The sequence below is a fragment of the Equus przewalskii genome, chromosome 29 (genome assembly GCF_037783145.1).
Source record: "Equus przewalskii isolate Varuska chromosome 29, EquPr2, whole genome shotgun sequence".
Classification (NCBI taxonomy): Eukaryota; Metazoa; Chordata; class Mammalia; order Perissodactyla; family Equidae; genus Equus; species Equus przewalskii.
The window spans coordinates 40,581,976-40,608,052 of NC_091859.1; the positions used below are offsets into that span (position 1 = coordinate 40,581,976).

At 40.9% G+C, this 26,077-nt stretch overlaps 2 protein-coding genes across 7 annotated transcripts in view; one reads left to right on the plus strand and one right to left on the minus strand.

The window, feature by feature from the left end:
* EFCAB6 (EF-hand calcium binding domain 6) overlaps positions 1-26,077 on the minus strand; it is a 231,704-nt gene that overhangs the window by 111,318 nt on the left and 94,309 nt on the right. For 3 of the 6 annotated variants that reach the window (XM_070600030.1, XM_070600028.1, XM_070600031.1), the window contains exons 12-16: positions 13,085-13,195; positions 10,782-10,887; positions 4,781-4,948; positions 2,409-2,468; positions 2,159-2,319 (exon numbers count right to left, since the gene is read on the minus strand). In XM_070600030.1, coding sequence (XP_070456131.1) covers positions 2,159-2,319; positions 2,409-2,468; positions 4,781-4,948; positions 10,782-10,887; positions 13,085-13,195 — 606 coding nt within the window. The remainder of the gene's footprint in view (positions 1-2,158; positions 2,320-2,408; positions 2,469-4,780; positions 4,949-10,781; positions 10,888-13,084; positions 13,196-26,077) is intronic. The other 3 variants (XM_070600034.1, XM_070600033.1, XM_070600032.1) reach the window with 2 other exon arrangements.
* LOC139080180 (translation machinery-associated protein 7-like) lies at positions 14,645-24,333 on the plus strand. The gene is made up of 2 exons (XM_070599156.1): positions 14,645-14,730; positions 24,007-24,333. Exons 1-2 carry the CDS (start codon positions 14,645-14,647, stop codon positions 24,170-24,172), a joined length of 252 nt encoding a protein of 83 aa, XP_070455257.1. The 3' UTR covers positions 24,173-24,333.

Genomic DNA, 26,077 nt, shown 5'->3' on the forward strand with positions numbered 1-26,077 from the left:
CTCCACGTCTGCGGCCACCTCTACTATTGTCCCTCTACTACCACAAAGCGGCCGCCCCTCCGTGGGGGCACTGCCACTACTCGTTTCAGGCCCCCGTCCTTTTCCTCCTCCCTGTGTGGAGCCAGAATGACTGTTCTAAGTGCAAGTCTGAAACTGTCACCTGCCCCCACTGAAAGCCACCTCACGGGCTCCGGCTCCCCCTCGCTGTGCCTCTCAACTGTGGCTGCAGATCAGAGCCAGCAAGGACTTTAACATAACAGTGCCTCGCTCAGCCTGTGGACGGGGCACGGGCATTCGGATTCTCAAGGCGTTCCAGATGATTCTAAGATGTTGGTGGAGAACTCCTGCCCTGCCAGATGAATCCAGTTCCTCAGTAAGGTGCACAGTCATTCTTGCCTGACCCTTGGCATCATCCCTCTACTGTTCCTTCCTACAAAACGTCTTGGCCCAGTAGTCCCACATGACTTGCCACTCCCTGAATGTGCCACCTACCCCTAGTCCTCTGGGCTTCTCCCTGCTATGCCGTGTCCTGAAATGCCCTGATCTTTCTTCTCCAGACTCACGCATCACATCCCCAGGGAGCTCCTCACAGGCGGTGCCACCTGCCCCATCTCCCCGGCATAGGGGAGCGCTCCTCCTCGGTGTTCTTCCAGCCTGTGCATGAGTTCCTATAGGGCTCATATGCCACGCTACGTTTGTCTGCATCTATTTCCTCCATATTTGACTGCCCTGGAAATAATGGGATTCCTGTAAACCTATTTTGTGGGACCGGGTATGCAGTAGGCGCTCCCTGATACTCAATGAGGGAAAGACTAAGTGCAGGAATAAGTGGACTGCCCATCAGTGCTGGGCCCCCCTCGAGTGACTGCACACGTCAAAGGCCATGAGCAACCGAAGGCCCTGCAGACGGGATGTCAACGTGGCCTCTTGCTTCTCTCCCCTCAACCTCAGCCCAGACCCTTACCTCTCCCCCGAGCTCTTTCTAGAACCTTCTCTCTTGACTTGCTGTCACTTGTTTCTCCCCGTGCCTGTTTCGTCAACACACTAGTAAACTGATCTTTGTGCAAACATTTGACACACTTGGATGAACGCAAATGCGCAGCTGAGCACACCAGGCCCTCTGTGACCCTCTCCCGCTCAGCAAGTCTCTGCCTCGCCCTCCTCTTCTGAAAAATCTTCCTTTTCCTACAAAAACCAACCTGAGGAGAAATGGGCTCTGAAACACAAACGTCCACAGAAAGGAGACACAGGTGGCCAACAGCTACCAGTAGACCAGTTGTATCTCAGGTCCCTTTAAATCACTGTCACGTCAACAAAAGGCACAGATACAATTTGTAACATTGCAATCAGCAGGACTGAAAGAGAATTAGAGTAACTTTCTCCCCTGTGAGTGGACTGGATTTCCACCTAGAGTAGTCTCCCAGGTCACTGCCCACGCTGGGGACCCTGGACCAAACAGTTGCTGAGGCCGTGCAGCCTGAGTCCTGTCCAGCGAGCCCGAGCGGACAGTGGGCGTTTGGGCACTGGCATTTGAGCATCAGCCTCTGCAGAAGGGCAGGTTCTCAAAGTCATCCGCAGAGAGTGAAGCCACCGGGCTCTAGGCCCCAAGGTGAGACGTGCACAGGGTCAAAGAGACACGTGGCAGGAGACCCACAGGGGCCTTCAAGACACTGTTCTCTCCTTTCTCTTAGTATCTCTGCTCCCCAGCTCCGGTTCATCCGTTACAAATTGTTTTAAACTAAGGTGAAACAAAAATATAATTCAAGCTACATTTACAGTATGGCTGACCATAGCCAGACACCTGGGAGGTCGAACGGGAGGAGGATGAAGAGCCCAGGGTCATGGAGACTCGGGATGGAAGCCAGGCTCCACTGCTCGCTAGCTGTGTGACTTTGAGGACGTGCTTAACTTCTCCAGCTCTCAGTTTCCCTATCCGTGGAAAGGAATAAGAGCTACCTCGTATGGCTGTGTGAGGACTAAATCATGTAGCATACGCCAAACTCTCAGCCGACGTTCACTGTTAGTAAGGACTCCATAAATAGTAGCTATTAGCAATCTTACCTACTAATATTGCACACATACATAGAAAAAGATTTAGAATTATCAAAGACTTGATGAAAAACATGACATGAATTAATTCTGTTACCAAAAAACTTACTTTATTAAATGCTCAGTCGTTAAAAATGGGCAGAATATGCGCAGGATTTTCTTGAAATTATTTCGACCAATGAGCCCTGTGTCTCCGAGGTCATATGACCGTAGCATATTATAGAAAGCTTGTAGGTTCCTAGTAATCGCGTCATGAACAATTTCTTCCACCTAACACAGAAAACAAACATGTCTACCAAGCCGCACGTTTGTAAGCTGGGGCGGGAGCACCTGGGACCACGCGGGAAAGCGTTACTTACTGAATCCCAAGCCAGGAGGAGAGGCGCCTTGGTGTCTGCACAGGAGGAGGTTTTTCCCGTCTAATTGGGAAAGAGAAAGGAAATAAACACAAATCACTCAGAAAGGCGGCAGGGGCTTTGCAGGCAGAGGACGTGGACTGTCAGCTTTGCCCCCGATGGACTAACAGCTTTGAGCCCTTGAGCAGGAGCGTGTGCCCTCTAATCCTCCTCTGGAAATGGGGAGAACAACATGTAACAAAAAGTACAATAAACTTGAAAAAAAATTGTCACCTAGAAATTAAATAAATGCAAAGCAAAAGAATAATGAGACAGCATGTTTGCTGATCAGAATGGCAAAAATGGAAAAGGAAGCAAGTCGCCAGTGCTGACAAGGGATAATATTAGTCACTTTGATTATTGACAGAGTCGAGAGTGACAGGGCCTGCTCTGGGGAGTGGTGAGGGCACAGGGCTGGAAGGAAAACTCGCTTTTCACCGTATTCCCTTTGCATCCTTTGCATTTTGTACTTTATATGTATATTCCTCTTTTAAAATAATTTAAATAATTAAAAAAATAAAGTATATGTTCTTTGACCCAATAATTCCATTTCTAGAAATTCATACTAAAGAAATAATCACAGAGTGATGCCACAAAGCAGGCAGCACTACACTCATTGCAGTGAAATTTATAAAAGGAAAACGCCATGAACACCCAGGTCATAGCAACAGGGAAATAGTCACTCGGTATCTTTTAAAATTATATAGCAGAATTTTTATTGACATTAAGTGTTAACAATATGTTAGTAAATGACTAAAAAGTCATAAATTATATGATCTCATTTTAAAATAAAATAGCTGTCATATATGAAAGTATGTATACAACACATCAAATTGTACACATTCAATACTTGCAGTTTTTGCGTATCAATTATACCTCAATAAAACTGCCCTCAGAAAGTTTGTGTGTGTGTGTGTGTGTGTATAGAGGTTTGGAAAAATATACAAAAAGTATGAGTTTCTAACAATTCCTCTATTTTAGAATTAGTGGTGATTTTTATTTTTTTCTACTCGTGTGTTTTTCTGTGTTTTCTAATTCATTCACTTATATTAATTATTCACTCAACAAATCACTCTGTGAGTGTGCCATGGAGGTATGACCACATAGGGACACACAAGTGACACCATGACTCGACAGGTGTGTGGGGTCAATGACACGAGATAGGCTGCATCACAGATGTCAGAGAGGGTCTCTGGGAAGACGTCAGGTGCATTGAGACCCGTCACAGACAAGAGAAGCAGGAAGGGAATCCTGGAGGGAGCTGCAGCACACGCCAAGGATGGAGGAGGGAGCCTGAGGCCCAAGGACAAGAAGACAGTGAGAGAGGCAGCAAGGCTGGACCACAGAGCACCTTGTCACGCAGGTCGGGAAGGTCTGCCTTATCCTACCAGTCCCGAAAGCACGGAGGTGACAGGATCTGATGGATATTCAGCCAAGATTGTGCCACTGGCCCGTGGAGAGCAGACTGCTTACACGGCTGTATTTTTGTTTTTAAATAAAAAAACTGTGTGCAGGTTGCTGTGATGGTCAGAGGCAAGGGTTCTCGAGAGTCAACACAGGGTCTGCCCCACAGCGGAGTTCAGGAACAGGTGGAACAGGTGCAGTGATTCGTTTCTGCGTGTGAAAGGGCTCTGGGACTCGGGTTTGATGAGAGTTCAAGAAGGACCAGCTGATGTTGGTTTAGGACACGGTTATCACCTTGCACAAGGTGGGCACTCAGGAAATCATCATATTCCAATGAAAAGCTAATCTGTACCTATTAAAAGAAGTCCTTAACAGACGTTTCAACAAGAATTTGTTAATGCTATTGCATGATTATCTGAAACTAATTTGATTTTTTAAAGTTCTTAAAATTTTTAAATGCTAATAGGGAAGCATTTCTAATAGAAAACTATGTTAACTTTTCGGTCAAAAGAAACAAATACTTAAAGCAAGTGTCAGTCACTAGAAGCAACAAGGAGTTATTTTTTAAAAAGGTGAACTAACATAAAAACTCTAAAAATACTGACAAACCAGAGGGGTGATTCCCAGACACACCTCTTGTAGACATCGTCACGTGAGGAGTGAGTTGCAGCCCTGTGAGAAGAAGCCACAGCCTGCATATGAAGGATGCCATCCAAGGACGGCAACTACCAGCCTGCAATAAGACTTAGAGACTAAAAGTTAAAATCAAACAACCCCTGACTCTTGCTTAAAATGAAAATTAACTCAACTGAAAAGTGTGAAGTCATTTATTTATTTAAAGCCTATTTCATGAGCATCCCTTATTTTACTCAGAACACTCAAGTTTCCTGCCATAAATAGGAAATCAAACATGCAGTTATTATCAGACCTACCGCAGCCTTCTCTTCCAGCAGTTCACCCAACGTGTTGACGTTGACCCAGCCGGTGCCTCCAGGGTCAAGTATTTGCATTAGTTCTTTGAATTCCGAATCACTTATTTTTACAACCATGCAATTTAGAATACGTCGCAATTCTTCCCCTGTTATCTGTCCATCAGGTTGCTGAGCATGCGAGGGTATATAAGGGAATTTTAAAAAAAGGAAGGAAAAGCATTATCTATATTTAGCATCATTTGATAAAGAGTGAGCTTTGGCCAAACAGAATTATGATTTGAAACAAGACTACCTCAACTGATGATCATGACCTGGCGCGCGTGCCCAGGGCAGTGGGGGTGGGGCACGCCGGAACTTTCAAGTGCAGTTCCTACAGTGCTCCACCAGGACGCGGCAGGAGAGGGGGAAGGGGCCCATGTGGTGGGCATGGGCTGACCCCTTGGTGGGGACAGGCTAAATGCTGGCTGCCACAGGCGGCTTGAAGAGTTCCTTCTGCCCACCCCACCTGAGGGCTACGTGGTTCAGCCACATGGGGCACAAAACTTCCCGGCAATTCAATTACAACTTGCCAATTTACTAAGAATATTACTTATGCTTATTTTTACTACCCCCGACCTCATCAATTACCTAAATGGACAATTACTTAGCAAGAAAAATTTCAGCCACACTGCATAAAGAAAACGTATTATGAGCAAAATACTATGAGGCGAATTCTTCCACCAGAATAAAAAATTACCAATAAGTAAATTAAATATCAAAATTGAGAGAGACTGTTTACTGGAAAGACAGGAGAAATAAAGAACCTCTACCTCCTCATAGAGAGATACTGTGAATATCAATGCGACAAAAGGGCTTATTAAGTGATAAGGCAGTGTATAAATGTCAACTAGTACTTTGGGGTCCAAAATCTGAACAGGATATAAGAGTGTCCTGGAGAAAATTAAATAATTTAGAGGATATATGCATGCTTACTTTTTGGTTTGAGAGGGATAATCAAAATTTTAATCTCCAAATAGGAATCACTGACAAATAATTTTTTATGATTTTCAATAAATTTACAGCATCGTGCAACTATCTAATTCCAGAACACTTTCATCATCTTGAAAAGAATTTTTGTGCCCATTTGCAGTCACTCCCCATTTCCATCCCCAACCTAAGGCAACGAATCTATTTTCTGTCTCTCTATTTTCGCTTTTCTCTGGATATTTCATGGAAATAGACTCATAGAATATATGCATCTGTATGTGTCTTGCATCTGGCTCCTGTCATTTAGCATAATGTTTTTGAGGTTCATCCATAATGCAGCGTGGATCCATATTTTGTTCCCTTTTATTCCTGTTTTATTCCATTGTACAGATATGCCACATTTCATCTTGTCACAAGTTGATGAACATTTGCATTGTTTCCAGTTTGGAAATGATGAATAATATTGCTATGAACATTTATACACAGGGCTTTGTGTGGACGTATGTTTTTCTTTTTTCTTGGGCAGATACCTAGGAGTGGAACTCCTGGATCACGTGGTAAATTTCTGTTTAAAATTTAAAGAAACTACCACGTCATTTTCCACAGCAGCTGTACCATTTTACACTTCCACCAGGAGTGTATGAGAGTTCCACCTTGACATCCTCGTCAACACTTACTATTGTCTAAGTGGGTTGACTGTAGCCATCCTAGTGGGATCTCATCGTGGTTTTTCCTTCTTTTTATTCTTTTGTGAGGAAAATTGGCCCTGGCTAACATCTTTTACCAATCTTCCTCTTTTTGCTTGAGGAAAATTGTCCCTGAGCTAACATCCATGCCAATCTTCCTCTGTTTTGCATGTGGGATGCCGCCATGGCATGGCTTGATGAACGGTGTGTAGGCTCACACCCAGGATTTGAACCCACGAACCCTGGGCTGTCAAAGCAGAACCCAGGAACTTAACCCCTACACCACCAGGCCAACCCCTCTCACTGTGGTTTTGATTTGCATCTTCCTAGTGTCTAACAATGTTGAGCATCTTTTCATGTGCTCATTGGCCATTCTCATATCATCTTTGGCGAAAGGTCTATTAAAATCTTTTGCCCATTTTTTAAACTGAGTCGTCTTCTTATTGAGTTCTGAGAATTCTTATATATTCTATATACAAATCCTTTGCCAGATATATAATTTGCACACATGTTCTCCCCGGGTGTGGCTGTCTTTTTGCTCTCTTAATGGCATCTTTTGAAGCACAAAAGTTTTCCATTTTGATAAGCCCAATTATTGATTTTTTTAACAGAGCATGCTTTTAGTGTCATATCTAAGAGATCTTTGCCCGACACAAGGTCACGAAGATGTATACATTTGTCTTCTAAGAGTTTTCTCGTTTAGCTCTTATATTTAGGTTTGTGGTCCATTTTTAGCTAAGTTTTGTATATGGTATAAGGTAATTCACCTTTTGCATAGGGATACCCAATTGTCTCAGCATCATTTGTTGAAAAAATTTTCCTTTCTCCCATTGAATTTGTCAAAAATAAATTGACCGTAAACATAAGGGTTTATTTCCACACTCTCAGTTCTGTTCCATTGATCAATATGTCTATCCTTATGCAAGTACGACAGTGTCTTTATGACTCTAGCTTTACTAAGACTCAAAATCTGGAAGTTTAGGTACTCTAACTTCATTCTTCTTTTCCAAGGTTGTTCTAGCTATTCTGCAACCTTTGTATTTCCATATGAATTCTAAGATCGGTTTTTCAATTTCTACCAAAAAAGCCAGCTGGGATTTTGATGGGGTTTGCTTTGAATCTACAGACCAAAGTGGGGAGAACTGCCATCTTAATAGCATTGTCTTCCAATCCATGAACATAGAATGTCTCTTCATTTATTTACATTTTCTTTAGTTTCTGTTAACAATGTTTTGTAATTTTCAGTGTACAAGTCTAGCACTTCTTTTGCTAAATTTACTTCCTGGTATTTTGTTTTTTGATGTTATCATGAATGGAATTGCTTTTGTTTTCAGATTGTTCATTGCTAGTTATAGAAATATAACTGACTTTTGTATATTGATCTTATATCCTGCAACCTTGATGAGGTAATTTATTAGTTCTAGCAGTTTGTGTGTGCATTTGTCAGAATTTTCCATTACAAGATCACATTGTCTGTGAAGAAAGACAGTTTTATGTCTTCCTTTTTAATCTAGATGTCTCTTATTCCTTATCTTTCCTGATTTCACTGTCTAGAACATTAGTACAATATTGCAAAGAAGTAACAAGAGCTGACATTCTTGCATTTTTCCTGATCTTAGGGGGAAAGAATTCAGTCTTTTTACCATTAGCTATGCTGTTAGCTGTGGCTTTATCATAAATGCCCTTTGTCAGGTTAAGGAATTTCCCTTCTATTCCTGGTTTGTTGACAATTGTGATCGTGAATGAGTGTTGGATTTTTCAAATACTTTTTCTAAATCTATTGAGATGATCATATGGTTTTTTCCTTAATTCTATTAATATTGTGTATTACATTAATCGATTTTGTGGAAGTCAAACCAAGCTTGCAATCCTAGGATAAATCCCACATGGTCATAGTATTTAATCCTTTTTATATGTTGCTGAATTTGGCTCACTAATATTTTTTTGAGAATTTTTGCAGTTATATTCATGAAGAGTATTGGTCTGTGGTTTCCTTCTCCTGTGATCTCTTTTTCTGGCCTTGGTAATAGGGTAATACTGGTCTTAGAGAAAGAGTTGAGAAGGACTCCTTCCTCCTATACTTTCTGAAAGCTTGTGAAGGATTGGTATTATTTCTACAAGCAATCTTTGTGGTCTTCAGTAAGGAAATTTGCACATTTTTGTTAGATATATTTATAGGTATTTGATTTTTTAAACTATCAGAAAAGATTTTTTAAAAATTCTTTTATAATTGTTTGTTGCAGCTTATAGAAATATTATCAATCTTTGCATATTGACCTTGTATCCAATCACCTTTTAAATTCTATTATTAATTCTAAGATTTTTTTGGAAGTTCTTTTAGACTTTCTATTTATAAACTCTTGTGAGCTACAAATAATAACACTAAGAATAAGAGTGGGTGAATAGGCAGGGTACGAATTCTTTCTGGGTGATAAAAAGTGAACCACATCTGATTTAAATGAGAGTGACTGGGGTGCCTGGGCCCACTTAGAGAGATGGTGGCAGTGCATGGAGGCAGCACACACAGCTCCTTGGGATGCATGACTTGGAGCAGATCTAAAGGAGTCCTTCTTCTCATAATTCTGTCCCTCTCTCTAGCAGGAGAAGGACCTGCTTCCCATGGCTGTCCTCTGCAGCCAGGCACAAGGCCCAGCCCTGCCAACTCCTGGCTCTCTCCCTCTGCTCTCCTTCTCCTTCCAGGTCCCAGAACATGGTCAAGACGAAAGCAAACGGTGGGGGGTGGGGGGGTCCCCTGGGAAACCATGCCCTCTGCAACTCTCAGGCACTTGCTGGTCATCGCTGTTATGTGAAACTCCAGACTGCGAGCTCACCAGTTGCAGGGACCTTGCATTATTCGTCTCTGTGTTCAGCCTAAGCGCCCAGGGCAGGGCCCAGCATGGGGCAGGCACTCAGTTCCTCACCTACACTATGTGCTTGTTGATCAGTTCTGGTTGTTGAGCAGTACATCAATGACTATTAAATGCTCTAATTTTCGAAGTGGTTAGCATTATTACAGTCCTCCATTAACGGAGATGAAGAGTTCACTATTTTTAATTAAATTGCTTCTTCAATACACTAATAGAAGCTGAGGTGGGTAAACACAGAAGGGCTTTCATTTATCTTTAAGAGGGGGCCCAGCTAGCACACCGCGGGCAGCTCAGCCCTGGGCCAGCCCTGGAGCAGTGGGTTTGAATCCTGGCTCCAGCACTCACCAGCTGGGAGCCTCGGGCTGGTTACTTAACCCCATGCGCCCTTTCCTCAGCAAACAAGGATCAAATGAGAATAATAAGAGTGTCTCCCTCAAAGGGGTGCTGAGAGGCTGAAGTGAGTGAAAACAAGTAAATCACTGTAAGATGGTGCCGGCACATAGCGCTCAATATCACTGTTCTTTCAATGGAAGAGACCGGGTCATATAGGCCTAGGGATTAACTAAAACAGGTATGCCAGCTAAAATATCTCCCCCAGGAGGGCAGGACCCCAAATCTCTGAACCTTTACTCTGCTCAGAAACCCTCAGCAATGGCATGCTACACTGACAGAGGCGAGGAGCTGTGGCCTCCGGGACAGAGAGCAAACTGCCAAACCTTTAAGTGCCTCCAGGCCACACGGCCCTCCACCCAAGCGCTGCCCTCGAGCTCAGCCCGCCCAAGGTTAGAGGGCTCCAGAAGGCTGACGCGGAAGCCAAGGAGGTTCTCTTTTGTGCGCGGTCATCTCTGAGTCTGAGGCAAAGGAACTCAGGGCCCTCCTCCCTATTTACCAGGAATTCAGTTACGGAACTTGCTTAGTAAACAACAAACTTGGGAAATGTCGCTGTGTATCAAAGTATCCAAATGTCGCTTTCTAAAATAAACGCGAAAGTGGGACAGGAGCTAATGTTCAAAGCAAGTTGTAAATTCATGAATAAGCCTCGCTTTGCAGTACAATTAAACAACGAAATAGGCCATTTTGGAGCTAAGAAAATGTTCCTGTTATGGCTACAAGTTGGTTGAGAACCCATCAACTCTAGGCTGGGGTGGGGGAAGTTTCAACAGGTCTGAATTATCCGTTAATTAAACAATTAATGACTAGTCACCCCATTCTTAACGATCTCACCACACGTTGTTCTCATCACCTGGCATCTCTCTTACTGTATCGCAGCAAATTTTCCTGTCCTCCCAACTAGACCCAACTCTTGAGGTCAGGCCTTGTATCCCTAAGCACTCAGAATAATTCCTAGCATATGACAGGAACTCAAAAAGTGTTTGTTGGATGGATAAATGAATGGATATAAAATTTTTACTGGTCTCGCCCTGAGTGTTAGCATTCTTAGGAACAACAAGTTTTCACCAGAGAAGGGTTTCAAAGTCTTACAGCGTTGGTGAGCAGCAGTGCTTTCTTCAACAATGCATAGCGATCTTCATGTCTAAATAATTTTGTGATAATGTTTTCCTTGCAAGATTTATTTCTAGAGTTGATGCTACAAGAAGATTAAGAGGAAAACAGGAATAAGATTATGTTCTTGAACTTTATTCTTTCTTAGTGCAAAAAGAAAAAAAATCACCCTCACAACAACTCTGATAACGCTTTACTTGTGGATAGCCCTTTTTCCTGAGAGCCTAAGATGCTTGGGTTACAGACACTGTTAGTGTGATTCCTAACAAGGGAGATGGCCTGGAGGCAATTCCCCCACCGCCCCCACCTCTGGCGTGAGTTAGCTTTGCTGCGCCATCACGCTCCTCTCCCCCTGCCGACTAGCTGTGGCCGGCCATCTTGCCAGTCTGTGCCTTTGGTCTCAAAAAACACCAGGAAGGAGACCACGATCACCGCTGAGATCATCCCCTCTCTGCATGTATGGGCTGCACACTGTAGCACACTCACCCACATGAGAACTCAGGGACATCAACCTTTACAACCCCGCCCTCTCCACTGGCAATGGCCAGGACCACACAAAGCGGCAGACCCCGCTCCCTTTCTTGCCTCCTGCCTTCCTCCCCTGAGCGCAGGTCCATCTGCCTGCACATGCGCCCCTGGAGGCCTACCATCACCCACTTTGGAGATCAAAGCCTTGGGTGCTCTGATCAGAAAGGGGGCTGCAGCATCTCATAACAAAATCTTCCTGTTGGCCTCCCCTTTCCAGTGTTCCATTAGAAAGTCTGACATTTCCTACCAGATAAAGAATGACAGTGTATCAGCTTAGCTGCTGAAGGATTCTCACATTTGTTTGAGGGTTTTATTGCTGCATCTATTCAGCCATCTTAATAGACAGAAAATTATCTCTGTACATTTCTCCAGCTGTGCAAAAATAAACACACTTACCACCACCACTTTTAAGCAACATACAAACTGGCAAAATTATTGAGTCTGAGTTCCTCACGTGACTCGTTGGAACAAGGTTTTCTAAAGACCACTAGCACTGGCATCAACAGATACTTTTTGCAGCAGTTTCTTTCGACCTCAGTACCACTGACATTGGGGCTGGATAGTTCTTGAGTGTGTGTGTGGGAGGAGGGGCCGGAGGTGCTGTCCCCTCCACCGTGCGATGTTTAGCAGCATCCCTGGCCTCTACCCACTAGACATCCGAAGCCCCTCCACCCCAGTTGTGACAACCAAAAATGTCTCATGACGTTGCTAGATGTCTCCTGGGGGCCAAGAGTGCCCCTAGTTGAGAACCACTGTTTGAAAGTAAATAAAATTCATGCTTTAATTCCTACAGTCCTGGACAAGGTGCTATCAGATAAGAAAATTATAAAGAAAGAGAAGTAATGTCACTCAAGAAATGAACTCATAGAGTTGCATCCCAGGAACGGAGTTTAGGGGAGCTCTGAATACATGGAAGGCTGGTAACCAGGGCAGCTCATTAAATATTCACAAGTCCGTGAGATGGGGATAGGACCTAGTGAAATGGGAATTAACTCCGTGGTATATTTAACTTTACAGTAGAGCGTAGTGCTTTCAATGAACGTGCCGAGATTTTAAAGCTGGTCTTTTTCTTTAAGATTTATATAGAGTAATCGATACAGGACGCGCATCAACACAAACAAAACGCTTCCTGGAGCAAAAGTCTAAATTCTAAAATGTCATATTATTAAGCACTTTTTTACATGTGGGGGCCCCCACCACAATTTATGTGATAATGTAAATCTGAAGTCATCACAGATGCTAGATGAAAACAGAAATAATGGCGCTCAAGGCAAATAGTCCCTGTGACCCAGAAACTCTGCGCCACGCACAGTGGTTGGGAAACAAGCTAGCACGTATTGCTCCCTTCCATAAAGCACTGAGCAGATACGCATTTATACACAATTTCACAAGAATACGCTTAAAGCTCAGAGAGCAGTGCTGGCGGGGTCGGTGTGCACACCCAGAGCGTGTGAGCTCCATTCCTGCCTCCGCAACTCACTTAACTATGACCTAGTTAAGACCCCTTATAGTCTGATTTTTTCATCTAGAAATTGGAATAACAATTATGCCTACCTTATAGTTTAAGGCAATTTTAAATAAGAAAAATGTATGGAAAATGATTTACAAACTAAATCACTATGTAAAAGGTGGTGACTATTCAGTGAAGACTAACTTCATTCAATAAATGAAGAAAAAGTAATTCAGATATTCTCTAACCTTTTACATATTATGATAAGTGTAACTAAAATGTAGTTCTTTTTTTTTTAACATACCTATTTCTTTTTGTCGGAGGAACTATATTGTTAACTTCCAACCATGGAGACTCATAAAGTGATGTTAGAAATTGCTTCCAATTGACTTTAGCAGTGGTTTTAAGTCCAAATCTGGATTTAAAAAAACACAAATATTATTTTAAACAGTTTTTCTGCATAGGCTAGATGCTTAAGATTGAATTGAAATGGTGGCAATGACCTTACATGAAGTTTCAAATCTAAGGTAAACAAAATAATTTAGTAAAACAGTACTATAAATTGATTCTTAAAAAGCAAGGAAAAATCAAACCGATTATACATCTCCATGTTTCTACATTCTGTTAGGAGTAGCACACAGTGAATGAAGAAACAAAAGGGTTGGATTAAAATTCTAACGTCCATGAAATAACTGTTTCAAATTCATTATGTGAAGCGCTCGATTGCCGTGGTCGGCAGAATAAAGGCCCTCACAGTGTCCACATAAATCCCTGGGCTCTATGAATACATGACCTCATGAGGCAAAAGGGACTTTGCAGATGTGATTAAAAGGGACTCGTATGGACCTTGGGATGAGAAAGAACATCGAGCTGGGCCCAATCTAATCACAGGACTTCTTCAAATCAGAGACTTTTTCCCAGCTGCAGACTGAAAAAAGACGTGATGACAGAAGAAGGACCAAAGAGATGTGCCATTGTGGCTCCGAAGATGTAGGAAGGGGCCACAAACCAAGGAATGCAGGCAGCCTCTAGAAGCTGGAAAAGGCAAACAATGGATTTGCCCCTGGAGCCTCTAGAAAGAACGCAGCTCTGCTGAGACTTCCATTTTAGCGGCATCAGGCTCCTAAGCTACAGAATTTAGCAGCCTATCTTTGTATTGTTTTAAGCCATCGGGATTGTAGTAATTTGCTATGGCAACAACAGAAATCCAGTACAGATTTAAAGTCTTAGCAAGAATAAGTAATTGGAAAATTGTTCAAAAACAAATTGCCAAAGTTAAAATGATCCCACGACCCAGGGCCCAATAACCTCAGAGTGCCAAGATGCAGAGCAGGAGCAACCTGATGTGAACAGAGGTTTGGGATCCAGAAGCGCAGCGCGCAAGTCCCCGCTCCTTCACGTCCTGCCCACGGGGCCTCAGACAAGCCCCCTACTACTCTGACTCTCTACTTTCTCATCTGTCAAATGGGAACAATCATATCTACTAGGGGTGTTGCTACAAGGGTTAGACCAACAGGTCAGAAAGCCCCTACTGCAGTGCTCATCACCAGCAAGTGTGCAATTGCACACCCGTCCCTACTGTGTATGTGACTTACACACACGCATCACCCATGCTTCCACAACAGGACGGCAAAAAGCATTCGGGCTGAAATCCTTAAACAACAGCTATGAGACGCCAAAGCGGGTATAAGACAGACTACCCTGTTCTGATTGCTAAAAACTAGTGGTTGAATGAGAACTGGTTAGACAAACTTAAACTCTTTACCTACATCTAGGTCCAGAAAGCAGAGGAGAGGAGAATATTTTTGGAGAAGAGCTTCTGATAGGCTGTGAGCCCCAACCCGAGCACCAGGTGGGGTTGGGGATGCCCACTCCTCCCCTCAAGCCCCCTGAGCCGCACTGGTTCTACTCAGGGAACCTGACAGACACCCCTGCAACTGGCCGCCTGATGTATTGGTGCCTGGCTCCCAAACAGGAATCCTGCAGATCAGAGATGAGCTGGCTAACCACTGACCAAAAAAGGTGTGTGTGTGTGTGTGTATGTGTGTGTATGTGTGTGTGTATGTGTGCGTGTGTGTGTGTGTGTGTGTGTGTTAGCAGGGGGTCATGAGGACTGTTGCCTCACTCCATCAGAATCATCAGGGAAATGTGGATTTCATGTGAATCAGACGTGGGCCATGTGAGAAAGAGCAAGTGTGTGTGTGCGTGTGTGTGTATACATGCAAACACACATGTGTGTCATCTCAGTTCCTGCCCCAGAAGGCCACCTGGGAGAATGAACAGACATTAACAGAGAAGGCTTTCCTTTTCTATTTCCAGAGTTCCAGGGACTGAAGATGGAACAAGCAATCAGTCGAGATGGAGACACACTTGCCCTCATCAAAGAACTATGGGATGAGATCCAAACCCAACAAGGGCTCTCATGGAAGGAAACCCTTCAGACACGTGGAAGGCCCATGGATGCAGTTTCCACCTCAGGCAGTGCCGGTCAAAGAGGAATTTTCATGCTCCTCTTTCTTTCCCTCCTTCCTCTGTGCACTCCAATTCCTGGAGGAGTCAGGAACTGAGTTTGCAAAATGAAGAAGGAGCGAAGTGCCAAGTGGGGAAAGGGAGAAGCAGCCATCTGTGCCCTGTTATTACTCTTGCCTGCAACGGGCCCTAACTGCGTGAGGGAACACGATTCATTTGAATCAGGCCTACAGCTTTGACAACTCTGTGGGACTGGCTGTTGCAGTTACTACGCTGAGGTTCTCTGTGTGATCCAAGACAAACCAGAAACACCAAGGTCGGCTCATGTTTTCCTCCAGGGGCAAAAGAACAAATCCAATTGAGCAAATTTAAAGGGACAGTGGGAGACAGGATTAAGTTGCTTTAAGATCACAGTCCATGAGTCTTGCCAGCTCAACCTAGATTACACATCACTGATCCATCCAGTCATCCATCCCTTCATATATCCACATATGGTGCCAAGCCATCATCTTATTTCACTGGAATTATTGCAATAATCTCTCATTGGTCTTGTTATACCTACTCTTGCCTTCCTCCAATATACGTTCATACTTTAACAAGCCTGCTCTTTTTCAAATGCAAATGTGATCAGATTACTCTCTTGCTTAAAATCTTTCCATGACTCCCCATTACTCTTAGGATAAAAACTAACACCCTTCTGTAACTTACAAGCCTGCATACTTTGGTCCTACTCACCTCTCTGGCCTCAACCCACATCCTGCTGCCCCTCGCTCTCTAAGCTCTGGCCATACTGGTCTTTCAGTTCTCCAAAGGGTTACCCTCTTCCCTGCCCTGGGTCCCTCACATTTCTTGCTTCTTTTGCCAACTTCCAGGTTCCCTGTCATTATCTACTTCCCATAGTTTATGTAGTTAATTCTACTCCTCCTTCAAGCCTCCACTTAATTATTACTTTCTCAAGAACACCTTTTCTGATGTCCATAACCAGGGCTATTTGCTCCATTCAACTCTCTCGTAGCACTGTCTCCTTCCTTTATAGCATTTATTACTATCTGAGTATTAATATTTATCATTATTATAGCCGTTAACACTTCTACAGCCCTTGGATTATGATTACAATTATAGCAGCTAATGCTTGATAATAATTATTACTTCTACTTCTGCTGTAGCACCATTTACATGGTCAAGAGAAAGCGAGAGAGAGATTGACTGATTAATTAATTCAGCTAGGCATACATGGCAACATCTAAAAAGTAGACTGTGATGGTGGTTTGATGTGTTGCTATTCACAAACAAAACAAAGTTTCATCTTTCACACTCAGCCTTTCTTCCCCAAACTTTGCCCACTATTTTGATATAGCTTGTTAATGCTATATATTTTCACCTTAAATTTCAACAAGTTAGAAATTAATTTTCCAAAATGAAAACACTGTGATTACTATTAAAAACAGGATCAGCTTCACACATTATATTTAAGAAATTACCTTACTCTTTGGAAAAAATAGCAAATTAGATCTTCACTCCACACCATATACTAAAATAAATTCAAAATAGATAAAAGTTAAATGTACAAACTAGGACCATTTAAAACATAGAAGAAAATCTAGCTATATATTCTCTTATATTTGAATAAGAATGGATTTTTTAAGGGGCTGGCCCCATGGCTGAATGGTTAAGTTCACATGCTCTGCTTCAGTGGCCCAGGGTTTCGCTGGTTCAGATTCTGGGCACGGACATGGCACCACTCATCAGGCCATGCTGAGGAAGCATCCCATATAGCACAATCAGAGGTACTCACAACTAAAATATACAACTATGTACTGGCGGGCTTTGGGGAGAAGAAGAAGGGGGAAAAAAAGAAGATTGGCAACAGATGTTAGCTCAGGTGCCAATCTTTAAAAAAAAAAAAAAGGATTTTTAAGCAAAACTTAAGAGAAGAAATCATAAAGTTACCTATTTAATTACATCAAGATACAAAATTTCTATGTACCGTAAATATTAAAACAAAATTTAAAAACCAAACAACAGACTTACAAAGTTATCTATAACAAATTGTTAATCCTATTAAAACATAAAGTGCTTGCACAAAGTAATTTGAAAGTACTAAAACTTGAATTCTATTTCCAGTAATGGCAGAGTAAGATCCTACTAGACCAACACTCCTGCAGATAATCATAATAAACTGTGGACATAATACCAAAAACAGCTACCTGAAAGCACTACAGAGTGAACAGAAGCAGACAAAGTCTGGTGGGAAATCCATACTGAGAGGAGTGGAGCTGTGAGTATTGTCAATGCCTTTAGCCTGGGCCTAGGCACTGTGGCATGAGGAGTGGCAAGGGTACCAGTACAAAAAAGTAAACAAATAAAACTGTAGCCTTTATGGCCAGGAAAACTAGAAGACCAAACCCAGGTAAACCATGGCCCCTAAAGAAAAAGAGGAAATCCTGGAAGGGAAAAAGCCAGAAAGGGAACCCCAGATTCTGTCCCACCACATTTCTGACTGGTCCCTGAATCTCATAGTCAGAACATACTCAACAGCCTAAACACAAAAGATCTGAACTAAGATCAGAGCTGCCACCCAAGAAACAGAGTACGTAGTTTGAGTCCAACTAATAAAATTGCTTACTAAAACAAAAGAAACAACATTCATTAAAAAATAATAATAACAGTCTCTACAATTTAACATTCAAAATGTCTAAGATAGGACCTAAAATTACAGGACATATGAAAAACCAGGAAATGGAACATTATTAAGGAGAAAACAAAATGAACAGAGATGAACCCCAAATAACCCAAATGTTGGCATTAACAGATAAGTATTTTAAAAACAATGACTATAACTATTATCAATGAAATAAATGAAAATATGCCCACAATGAGTCAAAAGATAGGAAATCTCAGAGAAAAATGGATGTAATAAAAAGAGCTAAATGGAAATTCTCAAATAAAAATATACTATCTGAAATTTTGAAAAATCATTGGATGGAGTTAACAAAAGAATGGCGAGGATAGAGGAAAGGGTGAGTAATTTTAAATATAGATCAATAGAAACCATCAAATATGAAGAACACAGAATAGACATGTATTTATAAAATGAATAGAGCCTCAAACACCAGATGGTCTAAGATACATGTAATTGGAGTCAGAGAAGGAGAAGAGAGAAAGAGTGATAAAAAAATATTTGAAGACATAAAGGCCAAAATTTGCCCAAATTTGATTATAGATATGCATTTATAGTTTCAAGATGCTCAGTAAATACTAAGCAGGATATGTGTGGAAAATGCCATGATAAGGCACATAATAGTTACAGAGCTGAAAGTCAAATTCAAAGGGCAAATCTCGAATGCAACAAAAGGAAAATGACTCATTACATAGAGGAGGTCAACAATTTAACAGATGACTTCTCATCCATAACAGTGGAAGCCAAAATGGGTGGAACAACATCATGAAGTGAAAGAAAAAAGTCATCCAAGAACTTTCTATCTAAGAAAATATCCTTCAAAAATGAAGGAGAAATAAAGACATTTCTAAATAAAAGAAAAGAAAGGGATTCCATCTTTAGCACACCTAAAGCTCAGTAAAGGAAGTTCCTCAGGCTGACGGAAAATGATAGCAGATGGAGACCTTGGCTCCTCAGAAAGGAATTAAGGGAGTATCAGAAATTATAAATATCTGAAAAAAGTAGAAAAGTTTATTCTTTTTGCTTTTCTCCTCTTAATTTCTTTATGATTAAAGCAAAAAATAATAACATTGTCTCATGGGGTTTACAACATAGGTAGATATAATACCCATAGTATAAAGGATGTCGGGGCCAGGATATAGATTTATATGTTACACAAGTTCTACATTTTTATGTGAAGTGGCACAACATTAACACTATGTAGACTGGAAACAGTTAAGGATATATACTAAAATAACCAGAGCAAACATTAAAAATTATGCCAAGAAGTATAGCTAAAAAGACTATAAGAAAGTTAAAAGAAATTCTAAAAAATATTAAAATAATCTAAAAAGAAAGATGGAGAAAAAGAAAAAACAAAAAGCAAACAGAGAAAAAAACAGGAGATCCAAATTCAAACATATCAATAATTACATTAAATGTTAATGGAATAAACACTTAAATTAAAAGGTAGAGGAGAGTGATGTCAGTATCATGGTGGGGTGAGTTGTTCCCTTTGTCTCTCCCATCTAAGTTACAACTAAATGGACATTCATTAACCAATAGAGGATTCCCTACACAGCACAGCAGGACATCTGAGAGATCCACTCAGCTGCGCATCTGAAGGTGGGTGGACTGAGTACCCGGGAGGCAGTGGAACTAAGCGAGCACACCCCTCCCTCTCCCTAGAAGCAGCAATCTAGGTCATGGGTCCTCACACAGTGGCCAGCAGGACTGTAAGAGGAGGGGGGGCAGCAGCCCAGCCCATCTGAATGCTTTTGGAGTTGTAGCCTGGCCCACAGCAGTGCCCACCATGCCACGGCAGCCCCGGCCGTGGGGATGCTCCCCACCAAGTGCAGCACAGCCCCCACAAAGGAGCCCCCACCAAGTGCAGCAACTCAGCCAAGCTGCCTGAAAGTGCAGAGCTGGCTGTGTGCAAAAGAAAGTGCCCCTCTCCTACCACCAAGTGCACCAGCTTGACTGGTCCCCTGCCGAGCACAGTGGTCCTGCACCAGAGTGATCCACCAATGGAGTACAGAGGCCCCACCAGCACATGTGTGCATGACCCACCAAGTGGCTGGAGCCAGCGTGCCAACACAGAGAAGCCCTACTGGCACGACTTCTAGCAGAAGGGGCAGATTAGAAAATACAGCTCCTGCCCCACCCCTAGGTGGCAGGAGGAGTCTGTGATCTGACCCTACCACAAATGCACCAGCAAAGGATCACTTCATCAAACACCACGGAGAACTACAGTAACACTTCAGAGGAGAAGGAAAACGACAAGTCTCTAGAAACCAGTCCTGAAGTCACAGAAATTTACAAATCTAAATGACAGAGAATTCAAAATAGTTATCATAAAGAAACTCAATGAGTTATAAGAAAACTCAGAAAGATAGTTCAATGAGCTCAGGAATAAAATTAATGAGCAGAAGGAATACTTCACCAAAGAGATTGAAACTCTAAAAAAAAACAAACGGAAATTATGGATATTAAGAACACAACTAATGAGATAAAAAATAATCTAGAATCCATAAAAAAAAGCTGATTTTATGGAAGACAGAATTAGCGATTTAGAGGATAGAACTATAGAAAGGCTTCAGGTGGAGGAGAGAGAGAACTAAGATTTCTTAAAAATGAAGAAATTCTTTGAGAAATATCTGACTCAATTAGGAAAAGCAACTTAAGGATTATAGATTTCGAGAGGGAAAAGAGAAGGAGAAAGGAGCAGAGAAGTTGTTCAAAGAAGTAATAGCTAAGAATTTCCCAAACCTGGGAAAGGAACCAGACTTACAAGTACATGAAGCCAATAGAACTCCTAACTACATTAATGCAAAAAGACCTCTCCAAGGCATATAATATTAAAACTCGCAAAAATCAATGACAAAGAAAAAATAATAAGGGCAGCAAGGCAGAAGGAAATAACCTACAAAGGAACCCCTACCAGGCTTTCAGCAGACTTCTCAGCAGAAAACTTACAGGCCAGGAGAGAAGGAATATTATACATGTGAAATACTTAAAGACAAAAACTTTAAGCCAAGAATTCTCTATCCAGCAAAACTATCCTTTGGATATGATGGAGAAACAAAAGCTTCCCCAGATAAACAAAAGCTGAGGGAGTTCATCACCACTAGGCCTGCCTTACAAGAAATGTTTAAAGTAGCCCTCCCATATGAAACTAAAAGCAAAGGTTTACAAAAACTTGAGCAAGGAGATAAATAGACAGATAGAATCAGAAAAATGTCGCTCTATGTCAGAATAGGTTAGTAAACATTTAATTATAACATAAAACACAAAGGGAAGGAAAACATTAAAAATAACTATATTCACTTCAATTTAGTTATGAACTCACAACACAGAAAATAACAATTTGTGACAACAACAACTCAAAAGGGGAAGAAGAGAGGGATGGAACCTGCTTAGGCTAATGGAGATAAGAGGCTATCAGAAAATGGACTATCTAATCTATGAGATCTTTTATACAAACCTCATGGTAACCACTAAAAAAAAATCAGAGCAGAGCCACAAATCATAAATAAAGAGAAAACTGAGAAAACCATCATGGAAAACTACCAAACTGAAATGACAGTCAGAAATACAAGGGAAGAGAAAAAATGGAGATATAGAACATCCAGAAAACAAGAGATAAAATGGCAGTATTAAGCCGTCATTTATCAATGCTCATCTAAATGCAAATGAATTGAGTTCTCCCATCAAAAGACACGGAGTGGCTGGATGGATTAAAAAACAAGACCCAACAATATGCTGCCTCCAGGAAGCACATCTCAGCTCTAAAGACAAACATCGGCTCAGGGTGAAGGGATGGAAGACGATACTCCAAGCAAATGGCCAGCAAAATAAAGCAAGTGTTGCTATAGTTATATCAGACAAAGCAGACTTCAAGATAAAGAAGACAATGAGAAACAAAGAGGGGACTATATAATCATAAAAGGGACATTCTACTAAAAGGACATAATACTCACTAATATATATGCACCTAATATAGGAGCACCAAAGTATACAAAGCAACTATTAACAGACCTGAAGGGAGAAATTAACAACAATACAATAATAGCAGGGGACCTCAACACTCCACTTACATCAATGGATAGATCATCCAGACAGAAAGTCAACAAGGAAGCAGTGGCCTTAAATGAAATACTAGACCAGACGGACTTAACGTATATATATATTACATTCCATCCCCAAACAGCAGAATACACATCCTTCTCAAGTGCACATGGAACATTCTCAAAGATAGACCATACATTGGGAAACAAGGCAAGCCTCAATAAATTTAAGAAGATGGAAATTATATGAAGCATCTTTTCTGACTGCAATGCTATGAAACTAGAAATCCATTACAAGGAAAAGGCTGGGAAAGTCAGAAATATGTGGAGACTAAACAACATGCTACTGAACAACCATTATACCAATGAAGAAATCAAAGGAGAAATCAAAAAATATCTGGAGACAAATGAAAATGAAAACACAACATACCAACTCATATGGGATGCAGCAAAAGCAGTGCTATGAGGGAAATTTATACCAATACATGCCTACCTCAACAAAGAAAAATCTCAAATAAGTAACCTCAAACTACACCTAACAGAACTAGAATAAGAAAAAAAAAGCCCAAAGTTAGCAGAAGGAGGGAAATAATAAAATTACAGCAAAAATAAATGAAATAGAGACTAAAAAACAATAAAAAGGATTGATGAAACTAAGAGCTGGTTCGTTGAAAGGTTAAACAAAATTGACAAACCCTTAGCCAGACTCACTAGGAAAAAAAGAGAGAAGGCTCAAATAAATAAAATTAAAAATAAAAGAGGAGAAATTACAATGGATACTACAGAAATACAAAGGATTATAAGAGAATACTATGAAAAAATATACACCAACAAATTGGACACCTAGAAGAAATGGATAAATTCTTAGACTCATACAACCTCCCAAAACTGAATCAAGAAGAAATAGAGAATCTGAATAGACAAATTACAAGTAAAGAGATTAAAACAGTAATAAAAAAAAAAACCCAAAAAACAAAAGTCCAGGACCAGACAGCTTCTCTGGAGAATTTTACCAAACATTCAAAGAAAATTCAATACCTACCCTTCTCAAGCTATCCTAAAAAAATGAAGAAGACAGAATGTTTCACAACTCATTCAATGAGGCCAACATTACCCTGATACCAAAACCAGACAGGGACAACAAAAAGAAGGAAAATTACAGGCTAATATCACTGATGAACATAGATGCAAAAATCCTCCACAAGATCTTGGCAAACCAAATACAGCAATACATTAAAAGGATCATACACCATGATCAAGTGGGATTTATAGCAGGGATGCAGGCATGGTTCAACAAGAAAACAAGAAAAGGCCATGTTAGACAAACATCACTCATTTTTAAAAAGATGCAAAAAAAAAATCTTAAAAAATTTTAACAAATAAAATCAAACAATATATAAAAAGGGTAATATATCATGACCGAGTGGGGTTTATTCTCAGGATGCAAGGTTGGCTTAACATTTGAAAATCAATCAATATAATTCACAATAGAATAGAATAATGGAATAATGAATAGAATAATGAAGAAAAGCTACATGATCATCAGAATAGATACACAAAGAGCACTTGACAAGATTCAGCATACATGATAAAAAAAATTCAGCAAAATAGGACTAGAAAGAAACTCCCCTAATCTAGTAAAGGGATCTACAGGACACCACGGCTACGACCACACGACGGTGTAAGATGGAATCCTTTCTACCCAAGATCAGCGTCAAGGGAAGGACGTCTAACCTCACCATTTCTGCTCAACATTGTGCTTAAGGTACCAGCCAGTAAAATAAGAGGAAAACAAAGAAAGAAAGAAAAGGCATTCACACTGTAAAGGAAGAGGTAAACTAGCCTTTACTTGCAGGCAACGCGACTGTGTATTTAGAAAACACTAGGGGACCTACAATAAAGATACTAGAACTAGTTAATGAGTGAATTTAGTAAGGTCACAGTGTTCCAAGTCGATATAAAAAAAGTCAATTTGGCTTTTGGTGGCAGAGTCTGAGGAAGGAACAGCAGGTGCCATGTCCAGTGGTGAAGGTGGCAAGAAGCTGCCCAAGAAGAGGCCAAGGAGATGGACGAGGGAGATAGGGCATTGAAGCAGAAGCAGGAGGAGGAGCAGAAGGAGCTCTGGGAGCCAAAAGCAGGGGTGGTGGGGGAGGGCCCCCCGGCCAAAGGTGGAATTAAGAAATCTAGGAAAAAGTAAGCTGTTCCTCGTGCCCGAAGCAATGGGGATCCTTAATTCCATCCCTCTTTAAATATCTGGATTCCCTGCCATAACATCTGTTGCCACCTATAGTTAGAATGAAGTGTTGTCTTGGAGCCTGTTGTACATTTAAGAATAAACTTTTGCAAAAAAAAAAAAAACAATTGTATTTATAATTCTTAGCCATGAATAGTTGGAAAATTTTTTTAAATTCCATTTACAATAGCATCAAAAAATAAAAATACTTAGGAATAAATAATACATGCAAGATCTGAACATTGTCAATAACAAAACCTTGCCTAGGGAAATTAAAGACCTAAATAAATGGAAAGATATACCATGCTCGGGGGAATGGGAAACTGAATATTATTAAAGTGGCAATTTTCCCCAATGTATTCACAATCAAAATCCTAGTAAGCCTTTTTTTTGACATATTGACAAACTGATTGTAAAATGAGTATATAGAAAGGCAAAGAATGTAGACTAGTCAAACAATTTTGAAAGAGACGAACAAGCTTAAAGGACTTACACAACCTAATTTCAAGACTTAACCATTTAGCTACAGTGATCAAGGCAGTGCGATATGGTGCAAGAACAGACCTACAGATTGACAGAAGAGACAAGAGTCCAGAAATATACTCACGCTTCTATGGTCAACTGATTTTTGACAAAGGTGCAAAGTAATTCATCGGGGAAATAGCCTTTCCAACAAATGGTGCGGGAACAACTAGATATCTGTACAGAAACAAAATGAACCTTGACCCTTACCTCACACCATACACAAAAATTAACTGGAAATAGACCTAAATGTCAGAGCTAAAATTATTAAACTTCTAGAAGAAAACATAGGATAAAATCCTCGTGATATTGGGTTAGGCAAAGATTTCTGAAAATGGATCCCCCCAAAAATTACCCATAAAAATTTTTTAAATGGATAAAATGGACTTCATCAAAGTAAAAAAAACTTTCGTACATCAAAAGATAGAGTTAACAAAATGAAAAAGCAAGCCATACTGAGAGAAAATATTTGAAGAATATGTGTCTGACAAAGTGCTCATATCCCAAATATATAAAGAACTCTTGAAAATCAATAATAGGAAAAAAACCAATCCAATAAAAATGGACAAAAGATTTGTAAAGATACTTAATGGAAGAAGATATACGAAAGACCAATAATCACATGGAAAGAGGCTCAACGTCATTAGTCATCAGGAAAATGCAAATTAAAAACAGAGTGAGATAACTCTACACACCACTAGAACGGCTACAATTAGGATGACTGGCAACATCTAGTGTGGGTGAGGATGTGGAGCCTCTGAAATTCTTAGATTGCCGGTGGAATTGAAAAATGGTACGGCCACTTTGGAAAGTAGTTCGACAGTGTCTTATAAATTTAAACATATACTCATCATACAATCCAGCAGTTTTACTACTAGGTATTTACCCAAGAGAAATGAAAACATATGTCTACACAAACACCTGTATGCAAATGTTCATAGCAGCATCTTCCACAATGACCCGACTGAAAACAACACCAATGTCTGTCAGCTGGTGAGAGGATGAACAAAGTGTGGCATGTCAACACTATGGAATACTACTCAGCAATGACAATTAACGAGGTGTTAAGACATGCTACGACATGGATGAATCTTAGAAACATGGTATGTGAAGAAAGTAGTCAAACACAGAAGACCACATGCTGTATGATTCCATTTATGAGACTTTCTAGAAATGGCAAAACTATAGTGACAGCGACAGAGAGCAGATCAGCATTTGCTGGGGCTGAGGGTCAGGGCAGGGACTGGTGACAAGGGGCAAGAGTAGGATTTTGGGGCACTGGAAGTGTTCCATACATTGACTATGATAGTGGTTACATAAATACACACATTTGCCAAAACTCATGAA

Bases quoted from the DNA above. Each gene is read 5' to 3' on its own strand.
- LOC139080180 (XM_070599156.1), top strand. From the start codon at position 14,645: ATGCCCACTCCTCCCCTCAAGCCCCCTGAGCCGCACTGGTTCTACTCA. The intron at 14,731-24,006 runs GTATTGGTGCCT...CCAGTGGTGAAG, and splicing joins CCTGCAACTGGCCGCCTGAT to GTGGCAAGAAGCTGCCCAAG.